This window comes from Ictidomys tridecemlineatus, chromosome 2 (genome assembly GCF_052094955.1).
Source record: "Ictidomys tridecemlineatus isolate mIctTri1 chromosome 2, mIctTri1.hap1, whole genome shotgun sequence".
NCBI classification, from domain to species: Eukaryota; Metazoa; Chordata; class Mammalia; order Rodentia; family Sciuridae; genus Ictidomys; species Ictidomys tridecemlineatus.
Genome location: NC_135478.1, coordinates 152,620,178 through 152,640,644, shown reverse-complemented (window position 1 = coordinate 152,640,644; position 20,467 = coordinate 152,620,178). Strand labels below are relative to the sequence as shown.

Here is a 20,467-nt window from a genome sequence, read left to right as displayed (position 1 = left end):
AACAAATGATAACTATTGTATGAAGTTTCTACTTTAACAAGCCTGACTACTCAACTCTCACATGTAAGAACAACCGCTTGCTTGAAAGTAAATTTTAACCTTATTTCTCTAGTTTTTCCTACTTCCCTCTTGGGCAGATGATTTTAATTTTTTTACTTAGAGACTCAAGTAGTGAGTGCAGTCCTTATATATACTGTGAGTTATTGAATGAAACTTCTCTGAGTACTGTTATTTGTCAGGCACTGTACTGGAGGTTGCAGATTCAAAATGTGATCATGTACAGATTCTCCCCTTAGGAAGCCACACTTCCTTGGTTGTAGGCAAACCTGTAAATACAAGAAGTGCGGTGCCATTGGCATGATGATAGAAGTTCATGTGGCAGAGAGGCATGAGCTCCCAATGGAGACTTGAAAAGTCTCTATGAAAAATTGTACATTTGATTACTGTTATATCTAAGGCAAGTCTCGAAAGACCAGCGGGCATTTTTCAGGTATATGGAGAACCCTGATGCCAAATAGCCAAACAGATGAAACAGCCAACAGTTCTGAAGAACAGCAAATGAAATTTAGTAGGATGGAGAGTCTGTGTTTGGGAGTAATAAAGTAGCAGGGACTGGGTGAGAAGATACTGGAGACGTAAGCAGGGCCCCTAAAGTGGACTTCTTTTTTGACCCAAAGGTTGGCCTTTTCCTGTAGGTGGATAATTTTTTCCTGCACCCAAACCCATTCAAGGGGCCAGTCCCTATCAGTTACAGTAATTGACAAAATCGGTTGTTTTCCACTGAAGAACAGTGCCTCTCTCTGAACTCTCCATATTTTCGTTGAGAACCCTGAGGGGAAGAATGAAGATTGGAGAAACTAATGAAGATTCCTGAGCACACTAGAAGTGACGTGACCAGAATTGCATTTGTGAAGGTCACATAGTTAGCAATGTGAAGTATTAACAGAAGGAGCCTGGACCTAAAGCCAGAGTCCAGCTAGTAAGTAATTACAGTTACTCAGCTGAGACATAATCAGAGCCTAACCAAGGGCAGTGGCAATGAGATGGAGATAGGAGGACCAACCAGAGTTAATGTCAACTCTTGGTTATTTGTTATTATTGGAAACGGGGGTGGGGAAGAATCATGGGTGATTTCCAGCCTTTAAGCAAGTAGATGATGATATGATTTACAGAGAGATGCCATACAAATAGGAGTAAGTGTGGAAATAGAGGCAGTGAGTTCTCTTACTGGACAAATGTACTTAAAAAAAAAAAAACACATATTCTCAAAGAAAAGTCTAAGCAGTTGGATATGTGAGTCCAGAGCTTACGAAGGATATCTTAGCTGAACAAGTAGACTGGGGACAGCCACATAGAGAAGTAGGTAGGCAGTGGGTAACAAGCCTGGCTACTCAACTTTTACATGTAGGAACAACCACTTGTCTGAAAGTGAATTTTGACTTCATATCTTCAGTTTCTCTCACTCCCTCTTGGGCAGATGATTTTAATTTCTTAGAGACTCTGGTTGTGAGCGGAGTTCTTACATATCCTGTTAATCATTGAAGGAACCTTCTCTGAGTACTACCGTATGTCAGGCACTGTACTGGAGGTTGCAGAAGGAATAGGTGGGTGCGATTGTCCAGAGAGATTGTATACACTCAAAAGAGCAAAGTGCACCCTTGCTTCCAGTGAGACACCCGGGCTGAGAGAGCTTAGCTAATGTCTGTTGGGATGCCCCTTGACTGTACGAAATGTAGTTACGTGGAGACTTGGTTTCTCAGCCAGCTCATCCAAGTCAATGGGCCACTGCCATCTTTCAGTAGACTTTCAGTGAGTGCCTCTTGCCAAATTAACACTCAATCCTCTACTTCTTTGATTCATTTTCCTCCTGAATCTTGTTCATCTTCCCATCCATGTTTTGAAATCCATGTTTATGTCCACACCTGTCCAGGCCTTTCATGTGCTCATACTGATGGAGCAGTCACTTTGCTGCCTTTCCCTGCTCACTTGTCACCAACCCAGAGCATGGCTAAAATAACACCTCTTCTATCATCCCTGCCCCGTGCCTGAACTCACTAAGAATCCTCTTTAGCCAGTTGCACTGAATTGCACTGAAGATGCCCACCTATCTGTTACTTCTGCATTTCCTTCCACGCACCTGTGTTTCACTGCTTCTTCACCCAGATCATCTCCCCTCCCTCCCGTGGTGTGCTTTTTCACTTACCTTTTTTTTTTTAAAGAGAGAGAGAGAGAGAGAGAGAGAGAGAGAATCTTAATATTTATTTATTTATTTTTAGTTTTCGGTGGACAACATCTTTGTTTGTTTGTGGTGCTGAGGATCGAACCCGGGCCGCACGCATGCCAGGCGAGCGCGCTACCACTTGAGCCATATCCCCAGCCCTTCACTTACCTTTTTTCCCCCACAAATCCCAGGTCCGCTTTATTCTAGATTTTACTGCTATTTAATCAGTAGCAGTTAGGTGTTACATGGAATTTAAAGTTTCTATTTTTAATGCTGCCCACACATAGCACATTCTGTCTTATGTCATCCTGCCTTTTTCGTTGTTCTCGTTACAGTATGCTTTGTTTTCCACTCTCGTATAGTCTTAATTCATTAAAAGTTCTCTGTAGACAGTTGCTGTGGCATACGCCTGACATCCCAGCAGCTTGGGAGTCTGGAGGCAGGAGAATCTTGAGTTCAAAGCCAGTCTCAGTAACTGAGAGAGACCCCAGCAACTTAGTGAGACACTGTCTCTAAATAAAATATAAAAAGGGGATGTGGCTCAGTTCTTGAGTGCTTCTGGGTTCAATTCCTAGCACCAAAACCAAAACAAAACAAAAAACAGTTCTCTCTGTACAAGTTATATACTATATATAGGCTTTAAAAAAGATGATTAACAAAAAAATGGAACAATAATAATATAGACTTTTATTTTTTACTATGACAGATTGATATAAGAATCTTGAAAATTAAATATATTAGTTAAAGCATTTAAAACACCTTTTGAAACATATTACTGGGTTGCCAAAAAGGGGGAAAAAAAAGAACTCCAAAGCTTATTCTCCTGTAGATAACTGCTAAAACCTGATAATCCTTGGTTTCTGTGTCATGAGTGTACAGGGTTTGGATAAGTCTGAGGCCTACAGCTTTATACAGAATCTCTTAGAAGACTACCCATCCTCTATACAGATTCCTGTATAAAGCCACACCTTCTGTGTAATGGTAGGTTTCCTTTAAAGTAATAAACAAAACCCAGTGCTATATCAAGGAAATTTTGCTTTGGCACTGGGAGGTGAAAAAGATATCCCCTGTGATTTCTTAACCAGAAACTGTTTCTTTTATGAGTGTTCAAAATGCATTTTTACCATTTGATTGCCCTAAAAGCCTTATTCCAATAATTTATTTTAAAGTGGCCTTGGGTTATTTATGCCTAATAAATTGGACAGAAGCAAAGGAAAATCCAGAGTCCAGTTAGCAAATAATTGCAGTTACTCAGTTGAGACACGTGTGGATGGGAATAATGGCATAAATTCAGACTTTAGAAGATTGCCAAAGTTATAATTCCAAAGAACATGAGCTCATAAGCAAAAATCACAAAACACACAAAGAAATGAGGCACCATGAGCAAGAGCTAATAGAATAGAATCCTAATCTTGTTGGATTATAATGTTACCTTATTTTATAATTTTATTATTAATAAGAATGTGCTTATTTGTTATTTTTGGTACCTCTTGTATGAATTGTCTGTTTTTAACTTTTGTTGATACTTTTCCATTAGATTTCTCATCACTTTTTCTCTTCCACTTATACTGTTTCTTTTATTCTAGCATTATTTTGAATTCATTATTTCCATAAATATGTATCTTTCCATCATTTCCACAGGATTCCACAAAGGTAAGAAGGTTAATGATCAATGTGAAGGATATGTGTATTTTCACGAGTGTTTTAGGGTTTTAGATGAGTCTTATGTATCAGTTTACAGTTGTTAACTAGCACTGAAGTGGAAGTACGAAGACAAAACTTGGTTCAAACCTTATTCTGCTATGTTGTAGTTTGGTGATTTGGAGTAAGTTGTGTTTTTCTGTTTATTTTTTATCTGGTGAGAAAAAACACAAAAGAGCATATAGGTACATAAACATACTAAAAATATACATAGGTGTTCAATATATGTTATCTGCCTTGAATAACTAACCAATGATAAATCCAATATATATTGATGATTATGAGTATGAACCAGATGGTAAACCAGAGCTCTTAAGGTAAACATTGTCTTTTGGAAATGAGAAGTGTGAACAACACATGAATGTAGTCATGAAGCAGATCAGCAGATCAGGGTAAGGGAGAGAAGAAGGAAGGAATTAGTCATCCTGGTGTCTGAAGTTACCCCTAGAAGAGTAGAGATCTTTGATTTTGCTTTTAAAATTTCATTATTTTAATATGGATTCTATAAAATACATGATATGTAAAATTTTTGAAGCATAATAATAGACCTGTATCTAGCATTCAAATTACTGATATTTATCCACATTTTTTATTCTTACATTATAACTGTAATGATGAGATTTGTTGTCACATATTCATACATGCACACTGCACATAGTATAAGTTGGCCAATGTCACCCTTCAGCACTTCCCCCTCCCTCCTCACCTTCCACCCCTTGGTCCCTTTCCTCTACTGATCTCCTTTTGATTTCCATGAGATCCACCTCCACCTTTTCTTTCCTTTGGCCTCTCTAGCTTCCACATATGAAAGAAAGCATAAGACCTTTGACCTCCTGAGTTTGACTTATTTCACTTAACATAATGGTCTCTAGTTCCATCCATTTTCCTGCAAATGACATAATTTCATATTTTTTATGGCTAGATAAAACTCCACTGTGTGTATATATACCACATTTTCTTTATCCATTCATCCATTGATGGACACCTCGGCTGGTTTCATAGTTTGGCTATTGTGAATTGTACTGCTATAAGCATGGATATGCATGTGTCTCTGTAGTGATGACTTTAATTCTTCAGGATAAACACTGAGGCGTGGGATAGCTGGGTCACATGATGGTTCCATGCCTAGTGTTTTGAGGAGCCTCCATACTGATTTCCATAGTGGTTGTACATAGTGGTTTACAATCCCATCAACAGTGCAAAATTTGTCCTTTTTCTCCATGTCCTCTCCAGCACTTATTATTATTTGAATTCTTGATGACTGCCATTCTGACAGGTGTGATATAAAATCTCACTGTTGTTGTGTGTTATCAGTATTTTTAAGCCACTTTTGTGCTCTTTTCCTTTCCTATTCTGCCTCCTTTCCAAAGGTAATCAAGATTCTGAATTTTTCTCATTACCTCATTACCTTATTTAAAATAGTTCTATTGTATATGTGTATATTCCTAAAAAATATATTGTTCACCTTTGTTTAAGACTTTATAAAAACTTCATCATACTGTACATAGTTTAAAGGGACTTGATTTTTTTTTTACTTAATATTGTTTATAAAATTTATATTATTGGTTTTAGCTCTAGTACTTTTTTCTTATTACTTATCTACCTATTTATTGTATTTATTTATTTTACTTAACATATTCACTTTGGTGGTGAGGTTGGAACCCAGAGCCTTGCAAATACTAAGAATGTGCTCTACAACTGAGCTATACCCAAGTTTCTAATTTTTATTATTATTCAATGGTGTGACTATTACTATATTTATTTAAAGTTCTTATTAAAGAAAATTTAGGTTATTTGCACTTTTTTGCTATTAGAGGCTATGCAGCTATGAATGTTGCTGAATATTCATGCACACATTTACAGACTCTCTCAGCAAAACATTCTTAAGAGTTTGTGCTCTATTATAGTGGGATTGTAGAGTATATGCATAAACTGCTTTCAAAGTTAACGTTGAATGTTTTCTAAAGTGTTTACAAGTTCATTTGCTCATTAGTGCTGTATAAAAGTTTTGGAGTCTTTCAAGAAAACTGAGTTAGAAACTTTCACTCTTGAGCCAAATTCTAAAGCACTTTTTATTTTTTATTTTTAGATATACATGACGGTAAAGTGTATTTTGACATACATACATGGAGTATAACTTATTCTAATTAGAATCCCATTCTTGCAGTTGTACATGATATGAAGTTTACTCGTTGTATATTCATATATGAATACAGGAAAATTATGTCTGATTCATCCTACTGGCTTTCCTTTTCCCATCCCCGCTTTCTTCCCTTCATTCCCCTTTGTCTAATTCACTGAACTTCTATTCTTCCTTCCCCCATTTATTGTGTGTTAGTATACACATATCAGACATTCTGCCTTTGATTTGGGGGAATTGGCTTATTAGTATGATAGTCTCCAGTTCCATTCATGTCCTGGTAAATGCCATAATTTCGTTATTCTTTATGGTTGAGTAATATTTCATTATGTATATATTTATCACATTTTCTTTATCTATTCATCTGTTGAAGAGCAACGAGATTGTTCCATAGCTTAGATATTGTGAATTGAGCTTCTATAACATTGATATGGCTGTGTCGCTGTAATATCCTTTGGGTATATACCAGAGTGAGATAACTGGGTCAAATGGTGGGCCCATTCCAAGTTTTCTAAGGAATCTCCATACTGCTTTCCATAGTGGTTGAACCAATTTGCAGTCCCACCAACAATATGAGAGTGTACCCTTTTCCTCACATCCTCATCAACATTTATTGTTACTTGTATTCTTGATAATTGTGATTCTGACTCAAGTGAGATGGAATCTCAGTGTAGTTTTAATTTGTATTTCTCTAATTGCTAAAGATGTTGAACAATTTTTCATATACTTATTGACCATTCATATTTCTTATTCTGTGAAGTGCCTGTTTAGTTTCTTAGCCCATTTATTGATTGGGTTATTTGTTTCTTTGTGGGTTTTTTTTTTTTTTTTTTTTTAGTTCTTTGTATATCCTGGAGATTAATGCTTGATCTGAGGTACAGGTGGCAAAGATTTTCTCTCATTTTGTAGGCTCTCTGTTCATGTTTTTTGTTGTTTCCTTTGCTATGAAGGAGCTTTTTAGTTGAATACCATCGCATTTACTAATTGTTAATTTTACTTCTTGTGCCCTTAGGAGCCTTGTTGAGGGAGCCAGTTCTTAAGCCAACATATTGGAGAGTTGGGCCTATAAAACTTCTAGAACTTATAAACAAATTCAGCAAAGTAACAGGATATAAAATTTTTAACACCCATAAGTCAATTGTGCTCCTATACACCAATGATGAATCAGCTGAAAGAGGAATTAGAAAAACTATCCCATTCATAATAGCCTTAAAAATAAATAAATTTATAAATAAAGAAATAAAATACTTGGGAATCAGTCTAACAAAAGAGGCAAAAGACCTCTTCAGCTATTTTTATAAGTCAAAAGATTTTTGTATTTCATACTACTAGCTGCCTCTTCCTATGAACCATTTCCACCTCCTGCTTTGGTTTTTCTACTCCTATTTTTGAGTGAAAAGTTTGAGGACACTGTCTTTTCCTTCTTGTTTGCTTCCTTTCCATCTTGTCCCTCTGATCCCCTCCTTCCCTTCCTGGACTGGAGATTGAACCCAGAGGTGCTCTACTAATGAGCTACATCCCCAGCTCTTTTTATTTTTTATTTTTAGACAGGATCTCACTGATTTGTCCAGGCTGGCCTTAAACTTGTGATCCTCCTGCCTCAGCCTTCTGAGTAGCTGGGAGAGGACACTATGTTTGGGGGCGGGGGGGGGGGGCGAGTTTGGTTCATAAAAATCTAAGTACTTTGAAAATTTTTTGATACTTTAATTATATTGTTTTACCTGACAAGATGTATGTTTAAAACAAAGTAAAAGCTTTCTTGTTCCTCCATTTAACTCTTTTAAAAAATAAAAAAAAAAACCTTGAAAAAATTTGTGTATATGCAAACTGGAGAAGAGAAGGAACAAATAGGACTAGATTGGTAGAAATAGGGATCATTTTTTCTTTAATTCAATAAATGAAAACTGGGAGAAAATGATGGAAAAGAAAATGAGAAAATGTTGATATGCTTTATTTAATAGAGATACCCATTTGCAATGTAGTAATAGGAACAGAAAAATTTTGACTTTACCTTGATTACATTCCAAATGAATCCACATGTTGGAACATTTTTCAGTGCATCCTTCTGATCTCCAGTGAGAAACATTTTACTTTGATTTTGCATCCTCTTTTATTTCTCTACTATTCTATACAATTACCTATGGGGATTCCAGCATGTTTTCTTTTGTATAAAAAAGTCAGGTAGCGCGCTTGCCTGGCATGCATGCGGCCAGGGTTCGATCCTCAGCACCACATGCAAAGATGTTGTGTCCACCAAAAAAAAAACTAAAACTAAAAAAATAAATATTAAAATTCTCTCTCTCTCTCTCTCTCTCTCTCTCTCTCTCTCTCTCTCTCTCTCTCTCTCTCTCTCTCTGTCTCTCTCTTAAAAAAAAAAAAGTCAAGAAACTATTAAAAGCAGAAAAAGAGGGAAGGACAGCCACACAGATTGCCAAGTAGATAAATTCACCTAGAATAATTGCTTTTGTCATTCTCATCAAATGCAGGTGGGACAACACGTTCATGAACCCGATGGAAAGTCACATCCCTCAGAAAGTTTTCAACTATTAATAGTGTTTTTGTTTATTTCAATTGTTTGTTTTGGGGGCCTTTTCAAACCACTATTAGTTTATTCTTCCTAATAATGAATGTCTGAGAAATGCTTGTGATAGATACAGAGTAGTCCAAAAGTTGAAGTTCATTAATAATTGGAATGTTGTGGAGTATGAAGTAATGAATACTAATTACTCCTTTCATGTCTGACAGCTCCCTATGGACCAATACATCAGCCCAGACTTTAATTTGGTTCGAGTAATGGTTTCATCAATAGCACATTAAATCTGTGTTTGAGAAGATATACAGTTGAACCTGACCCACACAGTAGATACCTCTGTTATAAAATGGCCAGAGGCTGACAACAGCTGGGTAATTACAAATAATTAAATCCACCAAACTCCAGACAATCCTAATTTTAAATAAAATATCTTATCGTATCAATTGACAGAAAACATATCTGGGAAGATTTATCAACATGTACTTTTTCCAAAGCAAATTTACTAGTTTACATGTCAGAGAAGTGCTGATGTATGAGGCATCTTTATAAAACTATCTCTCTTCAATCTTGCAAATCTCCCCAAATATTATTAAAGTCATTTTCAATCTTTAATCTTAACTGCAATAACCTTACCTCAAGATGAATTTCACTAGTTTCTGGGAATATTCATAATTTTAAAAAGATATTTTCAAACTGTCTTTAATGTTCCCATAATTGCTCTTTGAACAATGGTCTTTAAATAGTATGTCCTAGAAAGATACTTAAAATTGACCAGTAGAAATATTAGCTATTTAATATCAGTTTTCATTTTCATAGAAATAATACAGTAAAAAGGAGACAAGATTTTACATTTATTTTAAAATGATTAGTTTTCCTGAAAGTTATGTTAAGATGAGTAAGAAGAATTGCTTTGAGTGAACAAGTTTCCAGTTTGTTAAATATTACCATGTTGCTGTTCTTGGGGTTGACGCTATATGGTATATGATTTGATGGTTGATTGTGAATCTGTTTGAATTAGGTCTTGGGTAGGACTAAAGATAGAACAAGTTAAGTTAAATCCTACACTGTATATGAACTGGAAACTTAGGAAGTTAAAATCAACTCCAGAGATATATAGTTCTCCCTCTCATTATGTCCCTTTGGATAAGAATAGTTTCATTTGTAAGTTTGTTTGTGTCCTTGTATAATTGAAGTTAGCATTCTAGTCTCTCCTATCTTCTAAATTAAAAATAAAGTTTTATTGCCAAAAGAATAAATAAACCAACAGCCTTTCTATTCCTAAATTCAGTCCAGGTTTTTTGTTTGTTTGTTTGTTTGTTGTTGTTTTTAAGTGTGACGTTCAAGATTTGCAGATAGTGCATTCCCACACTCACAGTGGTCTTTCCAGTAATTGTTAGACTTCATCTGAAAATAAATACCAACCCAGCTTGCAGGTAAAGAAACTTGGAATTTTTTTCTTCAAAGAAAAGCAATCTTTGAACAAAAACATCAATGGAACCAGAATTTCTTTGTGATACCAAACTAAGTATTTAAATACAGTTGTTGTGAAGTGTGTGTGCCCGTGCACCTGTGAGTATCTAAAGGGAAGTAATTTGATTTTCTTTTTCTGCTCTCCTTTCCTCTCTACAATGTTCTCTGGAGTTCTGAAATATCAATCTTATTTTCTTTTTAAAATTCTAATTGAAGTTTGCTTTTATCTTAGAAGGACATGTTGGTTATATTAACCGTGTGAAGCAGCAAGACAATTAACTCATTTCTATTCAGGACTCCTTTCCTTCCTTTCCTTGAATGTCTTGCCAGCTGTGCGGCTTTCAGCCAAAACCTTTCCTGAGGAAGGGGGTTTGACCAACTCGCACAGCCCTTCCTGCTGGGTTGCTAAGTTACCACTCCCTCTTGCCATTTGCTACACCTGATCTTTCTGGCTGCACACCCAGCCATAGCTGTAGGAGCTCACAAGTCTAACCTAGAAGCTTTTAATTTTAAACAGCAGGATATGCAGTAAGGCTTTTAGATGTCCATTGAAAAGTTGATTTCTTCTCTGGAGTGTTTTTTATTTCCTCCAATGAGTGGAACTATGTTATTTATTTATCTTAACACCCACCTACTATCTCTTTACCTTGACAAAATGCCTCTGATGGGGCCACCAGAATGGAATTCCTCATATTTAGAGAACACAGTAGCTATCTGCAGAAGAATCTAACTTAGGGGGAGAACTTTCCATATAATAGTACACTAACTTAAGGAGATTTCCCTTCAAGCCCCAAATTTTATAAATCTTTATAAAACATTCCTATTACAATAGGAATTCGTAGTAAGTACACTGATCAGTCACTATCCTAAATAGAATGTTGTTTTCCATTTTTTGGTTTCTAGACCCAGTAAAAAATAATGATGACTTTATTCTGGTCCTCAGAATATGTGATCCATAGAGAAATTCATTTGGGTTTTTATGACCCAAAACTATGGTATTTTTAATAATAGCTACACCAAATCTGAAGAACAATTGTTATAAGAGAGATTTTTTAAATTTCCAGGTATACAGTCTAGAAATAAGAATTCCAGACGAGAATCTCCAATTTCTGATTCTCATCTTTGTTACACCAATGCTGCTTCTACCAGGTCACAGGAATTCTGGTTTTCATGAAACTCTGATTAAGGGAGCCAGTGGTAGTCTGTCACAGAAGAGCTGTGAGAATTCGCCAAAAAATCATTTCCAAGTGGTTTCAAAGTAGTTTTTGTATCTTCCACAACAGTAATGACCTTCCATGACTTGAAATTAATTATTTATTAAGTCACTTGATCCCAGAACACTTTTTGATTAAATTTTGAATAAACTCTGAAAGGATCTTTATATTCCCAGTATATATGATTTTTATGCAAGTCTAACATATAAATTCTGAATTTCTGCTTTTAACATGGATTTGCAGATGATTGTTAGGATGAAATAACTCATTCATTCTGCTAAATGGTGAGCATTCTAACACACTTAAAATATAAACTTTTATATAAATTGAGTGATTTTCTTTAAAAGTTTTATGAATTAATTCACATTCTAAATTTATTGGCCAGAAATCATAGGTTTTAGGATTGGGCACAATCTTTGCTAGTCTCATAAACAAGGGCAGAATTTCTAACCAAAGATCATGAGGGGGGCGGGGGCTGTAGCTCAGTAGTAATGTGCTTGCTCTCACGTGTGAGGTACTGGATTTGATCCTCAGCATCACATAAAAATAAATAAAGGTATTATATCCATCTATAAGTTAAAAAAAATTTAAAAGATCGGGAGGGCATGTGCTCTGAGCTGTGCCTATTTTTTCTCTTGCAACCATAGATTGGTTCTGAGTCTATCATCATCTCTCAATACCCTCTTGCAATTGACAGGTCATGCAGGTTGACCAAGACTGACATTACAGAATGTCAGAGGAAATTAACTGGCATTGCAATGCTGTGAAATAAACTTTTTACTATGAGTCTAGAGACCCAGGTTCTAGTCCCAGCTCTGCCACTAAGTGATGTGACCTTGGACAAGTCATAAATTCTTTGGAATTTATGATTTATTTATTTGGGTCCATTAAAAAAAACTGAACAATCTCCAGGGGTCCTGCTTGCTCTAAAATATCCACTCTGCTAGGTGAAACAGAATGTTTTAACTTATCCCACATCCTAGTCATCTAGGCAAGCTCACTCCTTGAGTCAGGTGTATAAACACCCTGAGGGAGCAGCTGTACCCACATGGAGAGATTCTGCCCCCACTTGATTCTCACTGTGATGCAGTGAGAGGGTCCGTGTATCCTGCTCCTGGCTGCAGTGGGGCTGAAAAATGGACTAAGAACATTTGCTTTAAGAAAGTAACCCCGCTTTGCTGCTCTGTTGCTGTTCTCACCTGCTATTTCTCCTCATTGGAGTTTTAAGTTCAGAACTCATGTCTTCCTTCCCTGCTTAAAAGTCAACCTCTGCATTAGTGTCTTTCACAGAAACAACAAAGTGATTCTGTTTGCTTTTCCCACCCCTATGGTTAACTCCATTGTTTTTTGGACCCTTCAACTCATGAGAGAGCATTAACAGTCTGTTTAATTTTCCCAGATAGGAGATTAACCAAAAATTAACCTAGCAGCAGTGATAAAACCCACTGAGTCATTATGTAATTTTTGCCTTTCATAGATCATAAACACCCCAATTGAGGATAATTTACTGTCCCTGGGAAATCTAAAGCTATCAAATACTGTTTCCAAGCAAGATGTAAAACCCAATTTTTATAGGCAGGCATTCTGCTTTTCCATAGCAGAGTTCTCCCGCATCCTCCCTCCCATTAACTCTGTCTGTTCACAGAGAAAATCAGACCTATCAAAGCAGATATTTTCTGATTCTCAAACTGGGGTTTTTGAATGCCTCAGAGAATATGTAGGTGTGAAAGGGATACCGTGCAATGGAATCATCTGGAGTGTCTTCCAGAGCATTTCTTTAACTTAGATGTTTTGGTTCAATTTTTAATCAGTTAAAACTTGACCTTTGAGACTCGGTTGTGGCTCAATGATACAGTGCTTGCCTCAAACGTATGAGGCCCTGGGTTCAATCCTCAGCACCACATATAAATAAACAAGTAAAATAAAGGTATTGTGTCCATCTACAACTAAAAAATATATATTTAAAAACTTCACCTGTACCCTCTGGTACTGACATGGTCAGTATCCATGCTCCATGTTGAACATTCTCATGTTTTATTTTGTTATTAGAAGTTTGATGAGGGGAACATAGTTATGTATAGTGGCTGGTGGAGAAAATTAGCTATTATTGCTTTGAGACGATATTAACTCAGACTACTAACTAATATAGTACTCTAGAGAAGCCATGAGCCAACCATCTGTCATGTGACTCATGAGCTAAGACTTATATTTAAAGGGTTGTAAGCAACAGGAATATATGACAGATGTATATGAACCAAGCCCAGAATATTTACTCTCTACCTTTTTCAACAAAAGTTCATCAGCCTCTGCTCTAGAGGGATTTCTTACTTAACCTCCTACAAGATAATATCCCTTATCCAAAATCCTGGGAACTAGAAGTCTTTCAGATTTTGTTTTTTTTTTATGGACTTTGGTATATTTGAATATACATGATGAGATATCTTGGGGATGTGACCCAAGAGTCTAAACACAAACTTCATTTGTTTCATGTACACTTTATATATATAAAATGAAGGTAATTTTATGCAATATTTTTTCGTGCATTTTGACTGTGACCCATCACATAAAGTGTGTGATTTTTCACTTATGCATCATGGTGCTGTCAAAAAGTTTCAAGCTGGGTGTGGTGGTGCACACTTGTAATCAAAGCAGCTCCAGAGGCTGAGATAGGAGTATCATGAGTTCAAGCTAGCCTCAGCAATAGCGAAGCACTAAGCAACTCAGTGAGACCCTGTCTCTAAATAAAATACAAAATAGAGCTGGGGATGTGGCTCAGTGATCGAGTTCCCCTGAGTTTAATCCCCGGTACCAAAAAAAAAAAAAGTTTCAGGTTTTGGATTTTTCACTATAGGGATGCACAGCCTGTACTTTCAACAGTAAGTCATCTTATGCGTCATTTGTTTTAATTCTTATGCACACAAGAACATGCACACACACCATGCATATCTCAGAATCAATTGGACTTCCTAATCCTATCTGGTGAGGAGTCTCCTAGTACAAAATAATAAAAATTCTAGTCCTAATTTAGTCATTGTTTTTCCTTTAAATTTAAGATACTAAAGCATAAAAATAATTACATCCTCTTTTCATCTGGGGATGTATATTAGTGGTTAAAACACAAAGTTTATGAAATAGGAATTTAAACCTGGTGAAAACTCTCCAGTGAGTGAAGGAACATTCAAACAAGCTGACATCATAGAAAGTTGTAACAGGCATGGCATTTCTCTGAGACTCTCCACCAGGGAGGAATGAATTCGATCCAAGATGGAGTGGAAGTCAGAAATCAAAGAATTTACACAGAGGTTTAAGTGCAGGCTTTATTGTGGAGACTAAAATGAATTAAAACTTTGGTATCTCTCATATGTAAAGCTCCAGGCAGTTATTACATAAGACCTTTACTCTTAAAGTTTCATTTCAAAGCCAGTTGTTCATGGTTAAGAGTAACACATGGGACAGCGCTAGCAAAGATTTCCTCGAAGCTACTTGTGAGATCAATTTTGGAAATATTTGGAAAGGAAAACCCAAATTTTGATGATGGTCATGGCTAAATATGTTTTCAAAAAGAGGAAGATTCACTAAGAAAAAAAATGTCCTTTTCAAAAAAAGATCATGCTGTGGCACACCTCGTAACTCTCAGAGGATAAGCACAAACCTCTGAGAAACTATAGTTGGTGTGGTTACTGACCTTACAGATGGAATCAAGTCCAAAAGTTAATGATTTGGCCTTTCAGTATATTTTTGGAGTTGGACAGCTATCAGCACAATGTGTTAGAATTGTCCTAAGCAACTACTGATCTGCTTTCTGTCACTGTTGATTTACCTGTTCTATACATTTCCTCTAAATGGATTCACAATGCTCTTTTGTGACTGGTTTATTTGACTTGGCATAATGTTTTGAAGATTCATCCATGTTGTAGCATACAGTGTTCGTGAATTCACATCTGTGGATGTGGTGGACCAACCTAAGAGACTTATGCATCCTTAGATTTTGGTAGTCACAGGTGGTCCTAGAACTAATCCTCTGAGGGTACTGATGTCCAACAGGTATGTCAGTATTTCGTTCCTTTTTATGGCCAAATAGCATCCCATGGATAAGATATGCCCATAGTATTAATCACAGTCAAGTTGTTTTTATCTTTTGCTATTATGGATTAGCTGCTATGAACATTCATATGCAAATTTTGTGTTGACATACATTTTCAATTCTTTTTTTTTTAATATTTTCTTTAGTTGTAGATGAACACAATGACTTTTTATGTGGTGCTGAGGAAAAACCCAGTGCCTCACATATGGTAGGTGAGCACTCTATCACTGAGCCAAAATACTAGTCCATACGTTTTCAATTCTTTTGGGTATGTACCCAGAAATGGAATTGCTGGAATGATTCAGAGAATTGCCAAATTGTTTTCCAGTGTTTGTGCAGTTTTATATTCCCACCAGCTACCTGTGCAAGGGTTTCAATTGCTCCTTACTTTTGCCAGCACTTTCTATCACTTGATTATAGTCATTCCAGTAGGTGAGAAGTGGTACCTTGGCTATGGCTTTGATTTGCATTTCACTAATAACTAATGTTGAGAGCCTTTCCATGTTCCCATTGGCCATTTGTACATCTCGATGGGGGAAGTCTATTCTACTCTTTTGCTTATCTTTTAATTGGTCAGATCTTTGATCTTTGTATTCCTGTCACATTGTAGGAATTTGATACATATGAATAAATAAAAGAATGAATAAATCAGTATATAAAAAATAATATATTTCCTGACATGAGAAAGTAAGAAACAGTTTTTGTGAGAGCAGAGACCATGCTTGTCATGATAATAGTTATATGCCCTGTGCCTGGAAGACTCTGATAGCCTGGAGTGATGTAGGTGTTAAGTCACTATTGACTGGATGTTTTTTTTGTAATGTGTTTCATGATAACAGAAATAACAGAATAAATTATCAGACGTACAATTATTTTAATGAACATGACATCAACCAGAAAACATGTAGAAACGTGAACAGATGACATCAGATTGGTGTCCTAGAAAATAGAGACTCAGGGCCACCATGCTGATGGGATAAATTAGCAATCCTGCCTGGTGCACTTACTACACTTAATCTCTGGTTCATTCACTTCTTTTTTTTTTTATTGGTTGTTCACAACATTACAAAGCTCTTGACATATCATATTTCATACATTAGATTGTAGTGGGTTATGAACTCCCAATTTTACCCCAAATACAGATTGCAGGATCACGTCGGTTACACATCCACAAATGAAGGGAGACCCTCATTGCTATACAAAATTACATATAAGAGGTTGTGAGGGGAATGGGAAAATAAACAAGGAGAGAAATGAATTACAGTAGATAGGGTAGAGAGAGAAGATGTGAGGGAAGGGGAGGGGGGATAGTAGGGGATAGGAAATGTAGCAGAATACAACAATTACTAATAGGGCATTATGTAAAATTGTGGATGTGTAACCGACGTGATCATTCACTTCTTTTTTTTTATTTTTGATCATTCACTTCTTATTGTTCTCAGTATCTATTTTTAACAGTGATGTCAATACTCATCTTTTTTTTTTAACATTGTCTCTTTTTCAAAAGGGAAATGCATAATACACAAGTATGTCTTAGCTTTAGTCAGAAGTGGGTTGCTAGCTGAATCGCTCATTTTCTTCCTGGAAAAGAATTAAATGGTAGGATGGCAGAAAAAAAAAAAACAAACGAAACTAGATAAAGTGAATGAATGCACCTTTGAACTTAAAACTTAAAGAAGATTGTCAGAGTGGCTTGTTTGGTGGCCTCTTTTTCAAGCTCAAACAATCAACAGTTGTGAAGTTTTCTGTTGTAAGATCACTCTACATTGAAAAAATCTGACCCTTGGGTACAAAGAGTCATGAGTTTGATCCATCCTTCGAAATTCTTTTGGGGGGTAAACTGCTGGAGGTCGAACCCTTGGAATTCTTAATTCGTATTCAGATGGTTAAAGCTTTACTGATTTTAAAACATAACTTTTATAATGTATACACATTAAAGCAAGTTGTTTCATAAAAACTTCTCTGAACAAATAGAGTAGCCAATAGATCGAGGCACTTTCCTTACAAAAGATTTAATCTATAAGGCACAATTATAAAATACCCACCAATAACAACCTAAAATATCACTGTATTATAGCATTCTGAGTATCTCTCCTCAAATTAAGAACTAAATGTTGCAATTAAGTGCTGAACCTGTCTCTTCTTTTGAGTACACTCAATTTTCCAAAGTTGATAAATTTAGTGAAATAACACTTCACTTTCAAACCAATGAGACAGGTGGTAAATATTTTTTTCTCAGATTATTTAAATTATATTTTTAATTTAAAATAAAATGAGATTAGCATAGTATTTTGTCATTATAACATCTCTACAATCAAAATGGTTTATATACTTAATAGAGAGGAACCCAAATTGATATGAACATTTAAGAAAAAGAAGAGTGAATGCTCCTTATTTTAACCTGGCTCCTGTGAACCGTATGTGAACTTCCATCCCATGCAGTTCAGGCTACTTTTGCAGAAAAGTTTGAGAAGTTCAGTTTTCATGAATTTTGTTTTCTCTGAAGCATAAATTGAAAAGCTCCCCATCTACTAGTTCTTATAGCAGATTCCTAGTAGGAAAGAAAATGAAAAAGGCCAAAAATATCAGAAAATAATTTCAAGTATATATTTACTTTTAATACTTTAAGAAAAATAACATTAATAAATTTAATAATGTGTATCTGAGCATATAGACTTTAATATTTTATAAAATTAAAAGATATCACATACTTTTTAAGTATTTTTTAGTTGTGTAAATGAACACAATATCTTTGTTTATTAATTTATTTTCACATGATGCTGAGGATCTAACCCAAGCACTCTTGGAACTATAGCACCAGCCCAGATTTTATATATTATTTAACAATATACTTAAGTATAGATATCACATCAATATATTTAATATCAACAATATACTTTAATATCAATATACTTAATAAATAGATATCACATCAACACACATGTACATATTTTATCCTTAAAGAATAGCAATGTTTAACATATTTTTTATTTGTCTTGTTTGGGGGATTGAACTTAGGGGTGCTTTACCACTCAGTTCCATCCCAGTTCTTTTTTGAAATAGGTCTGACCAAGTTACCGAGGCTGACCTCAGACTTGCGATCCTTCTGCCTCAGCCTCCCTAGTCTCTGGGATTATAAGTGTACACCACCATGCCTGACTTTAATATAATTTTAATCATAGAAAGTATAATGAAACTAACATTTACTCTTAAAGATTTTCTGTAAGATTGATGGTATTTACTAGTTATAGCAATGCCAAGAGGTGAATGTTATTATTGTTACCATTTCACATCAGAGGGAAAATAATCACACAGGAATTTGGTAGGTAATTCCTATTCTTCCTATTAAAAAAAAAAAACTGAAAAATCCCAAATCACCTGGTCTTCTGGCCTAGGTATGTTGTCAAAATGCAGCAATGGAATGACATTCCAGTGACAGCAATGGTTCATGACTCTTCTGAATGTGTATTTTGTCTCCTTTAGGTATATAAGAATTGGAGATAAGGAATGTGAATTCAACAAGAACTTTCGCCTTATCCTTCACACAAAACTGGCAAATCCTCACTATAAGCCAGAATTACAAGCTCAGACAACCCTCCTCAATTTCACAGTTACAGAAGATGGTCTTGAAGCCCAGCTGCTGGCAGAGGTGGTCAGTATCGAAAGGCCAGATTTGGAAAAACTCAAGGTAAAAATTATTAGATCATCCCCCAATACTTATTTGTCATCTCCTTTGCAGAAATCATGGTGAAAATACAGAAATGTAAGGTAGGATTCCTGCATTCCAGGCTCTTCTAATTGAGAAAGATTATGATATGCGTGAAAAGTTAACAAAAACAATTCAAAGTTGCTCCTTATAAATGCTGGTTGGTAAATGAATGACATTGGAGAAGATAGTGCTAAATGAAGTTAGCCAGTCCCAAAAAAACAAATGTTGAATGTTTTCTCTGATACAAGGAGGCTGACTCATAGTGGGGGAAGGAGGGGGAACATAGGAGGAATAGATGAATTCTAGATAGGGCAGAGGGGTTGGAGGAAAAGGGAAGAGGCAGGAGATTAGCAAGGATGGTGAAATGTGATGGACATCATTATCCAAAGTACATGTATGAAGACATGAATTGGGTGTCAACATACTTTACATACAAACAGATATGAAAAATTGTGGTATATATGTGTAATAAGAATTGTAATGCATTCCATTGTCATGTATTTAAAAAAAATCAAGTCAATTAAATAAGTATATAAATAAAAAATAAATGCTGGTTGATAAGGGTTACGCCACAGGTAGGAGAAGCCTAGTCTCAGTCTTGTTTAGAGCACAGCATGAGGACTGGTACAAAGGCATGCTGCTCATGGAACACAGAGATGTGGAAGTAGATATAGACCCGGGTAGGTTGGATGTTAATAGACCGATTTACCTAAGGAAAAAAACGTAGACTAATGAAGTAGACTGAAAAACTAAGGAGGCTATAACTGTCTGTAACAAATATACTTAAAAATATATGGCTATAAGTATAATGATTAGGAAAAAATATTAAAATTAGTTAAATTCAGCATTTTTTGAAAACAAGAAAACAATAAAGTAAGCCTAAAAATGTAGACAGAAAGTGGTTATGAAAGCAGAAAATAATGACATAGAATATAAACAGATTAATAAAATTAAAACCTAGTTCAAGAGGGAAAAAAAGAAACTATATATACCTCTAGGAGAAATAAAAGAGAAAATGGGTGAAGCATATTAAGAAAAATAAAAAGAACACAGTGATTAAATCACATGAAAGAATTCAGTGCCCACCTTTCTAACAGAAAATTTGAAAACTGAAATAGTGAAAATAGTATTTCTGTGATGTGAAAATTAAAGGGAATTTACTTGCTAACTTGATATATTCAAGGTTCTATTAGTACTTAATGCTTTTTTATGTATGAATAATATTCCCATGTATGGATATAGAGTATTTTATTTGTTTTATTTATCCCCTTCTCAGTCAATGGACATTTGGGGTTTTGTTTTTGTTTTTGTTTTTGTTTTTGCTTTGTGGCTGTGATATATAACACTACTATGAACAATTCTAGGCAAAGTTTTTGTATGCACATATATTTTCAT

General features: G+C 35.5%; 1 protein-coding gene across 1 annotated transcript in view; it reads left to right on the top strand.

Moving 5' to 3' along the window:
* Dnah11 (dynein axonemal heavy chain 11) overlaps positions 1–20,467 on the top strand; it is a 310,480-nt gene that overhangs the window by 237,245 nt on the left and 52,768 nt on the right. Inside the window, exon 66 of the mRNA XM_021728753.3 lies at positions 18,847–19,051. Within this exon, the coding sequence (XP_021584428.2) occupies positions 18,847–19,051 (205 nt within the window). The remainder of the gene's footprint in view (positions 1–18,846; positions 19,052–20,467) is intronic.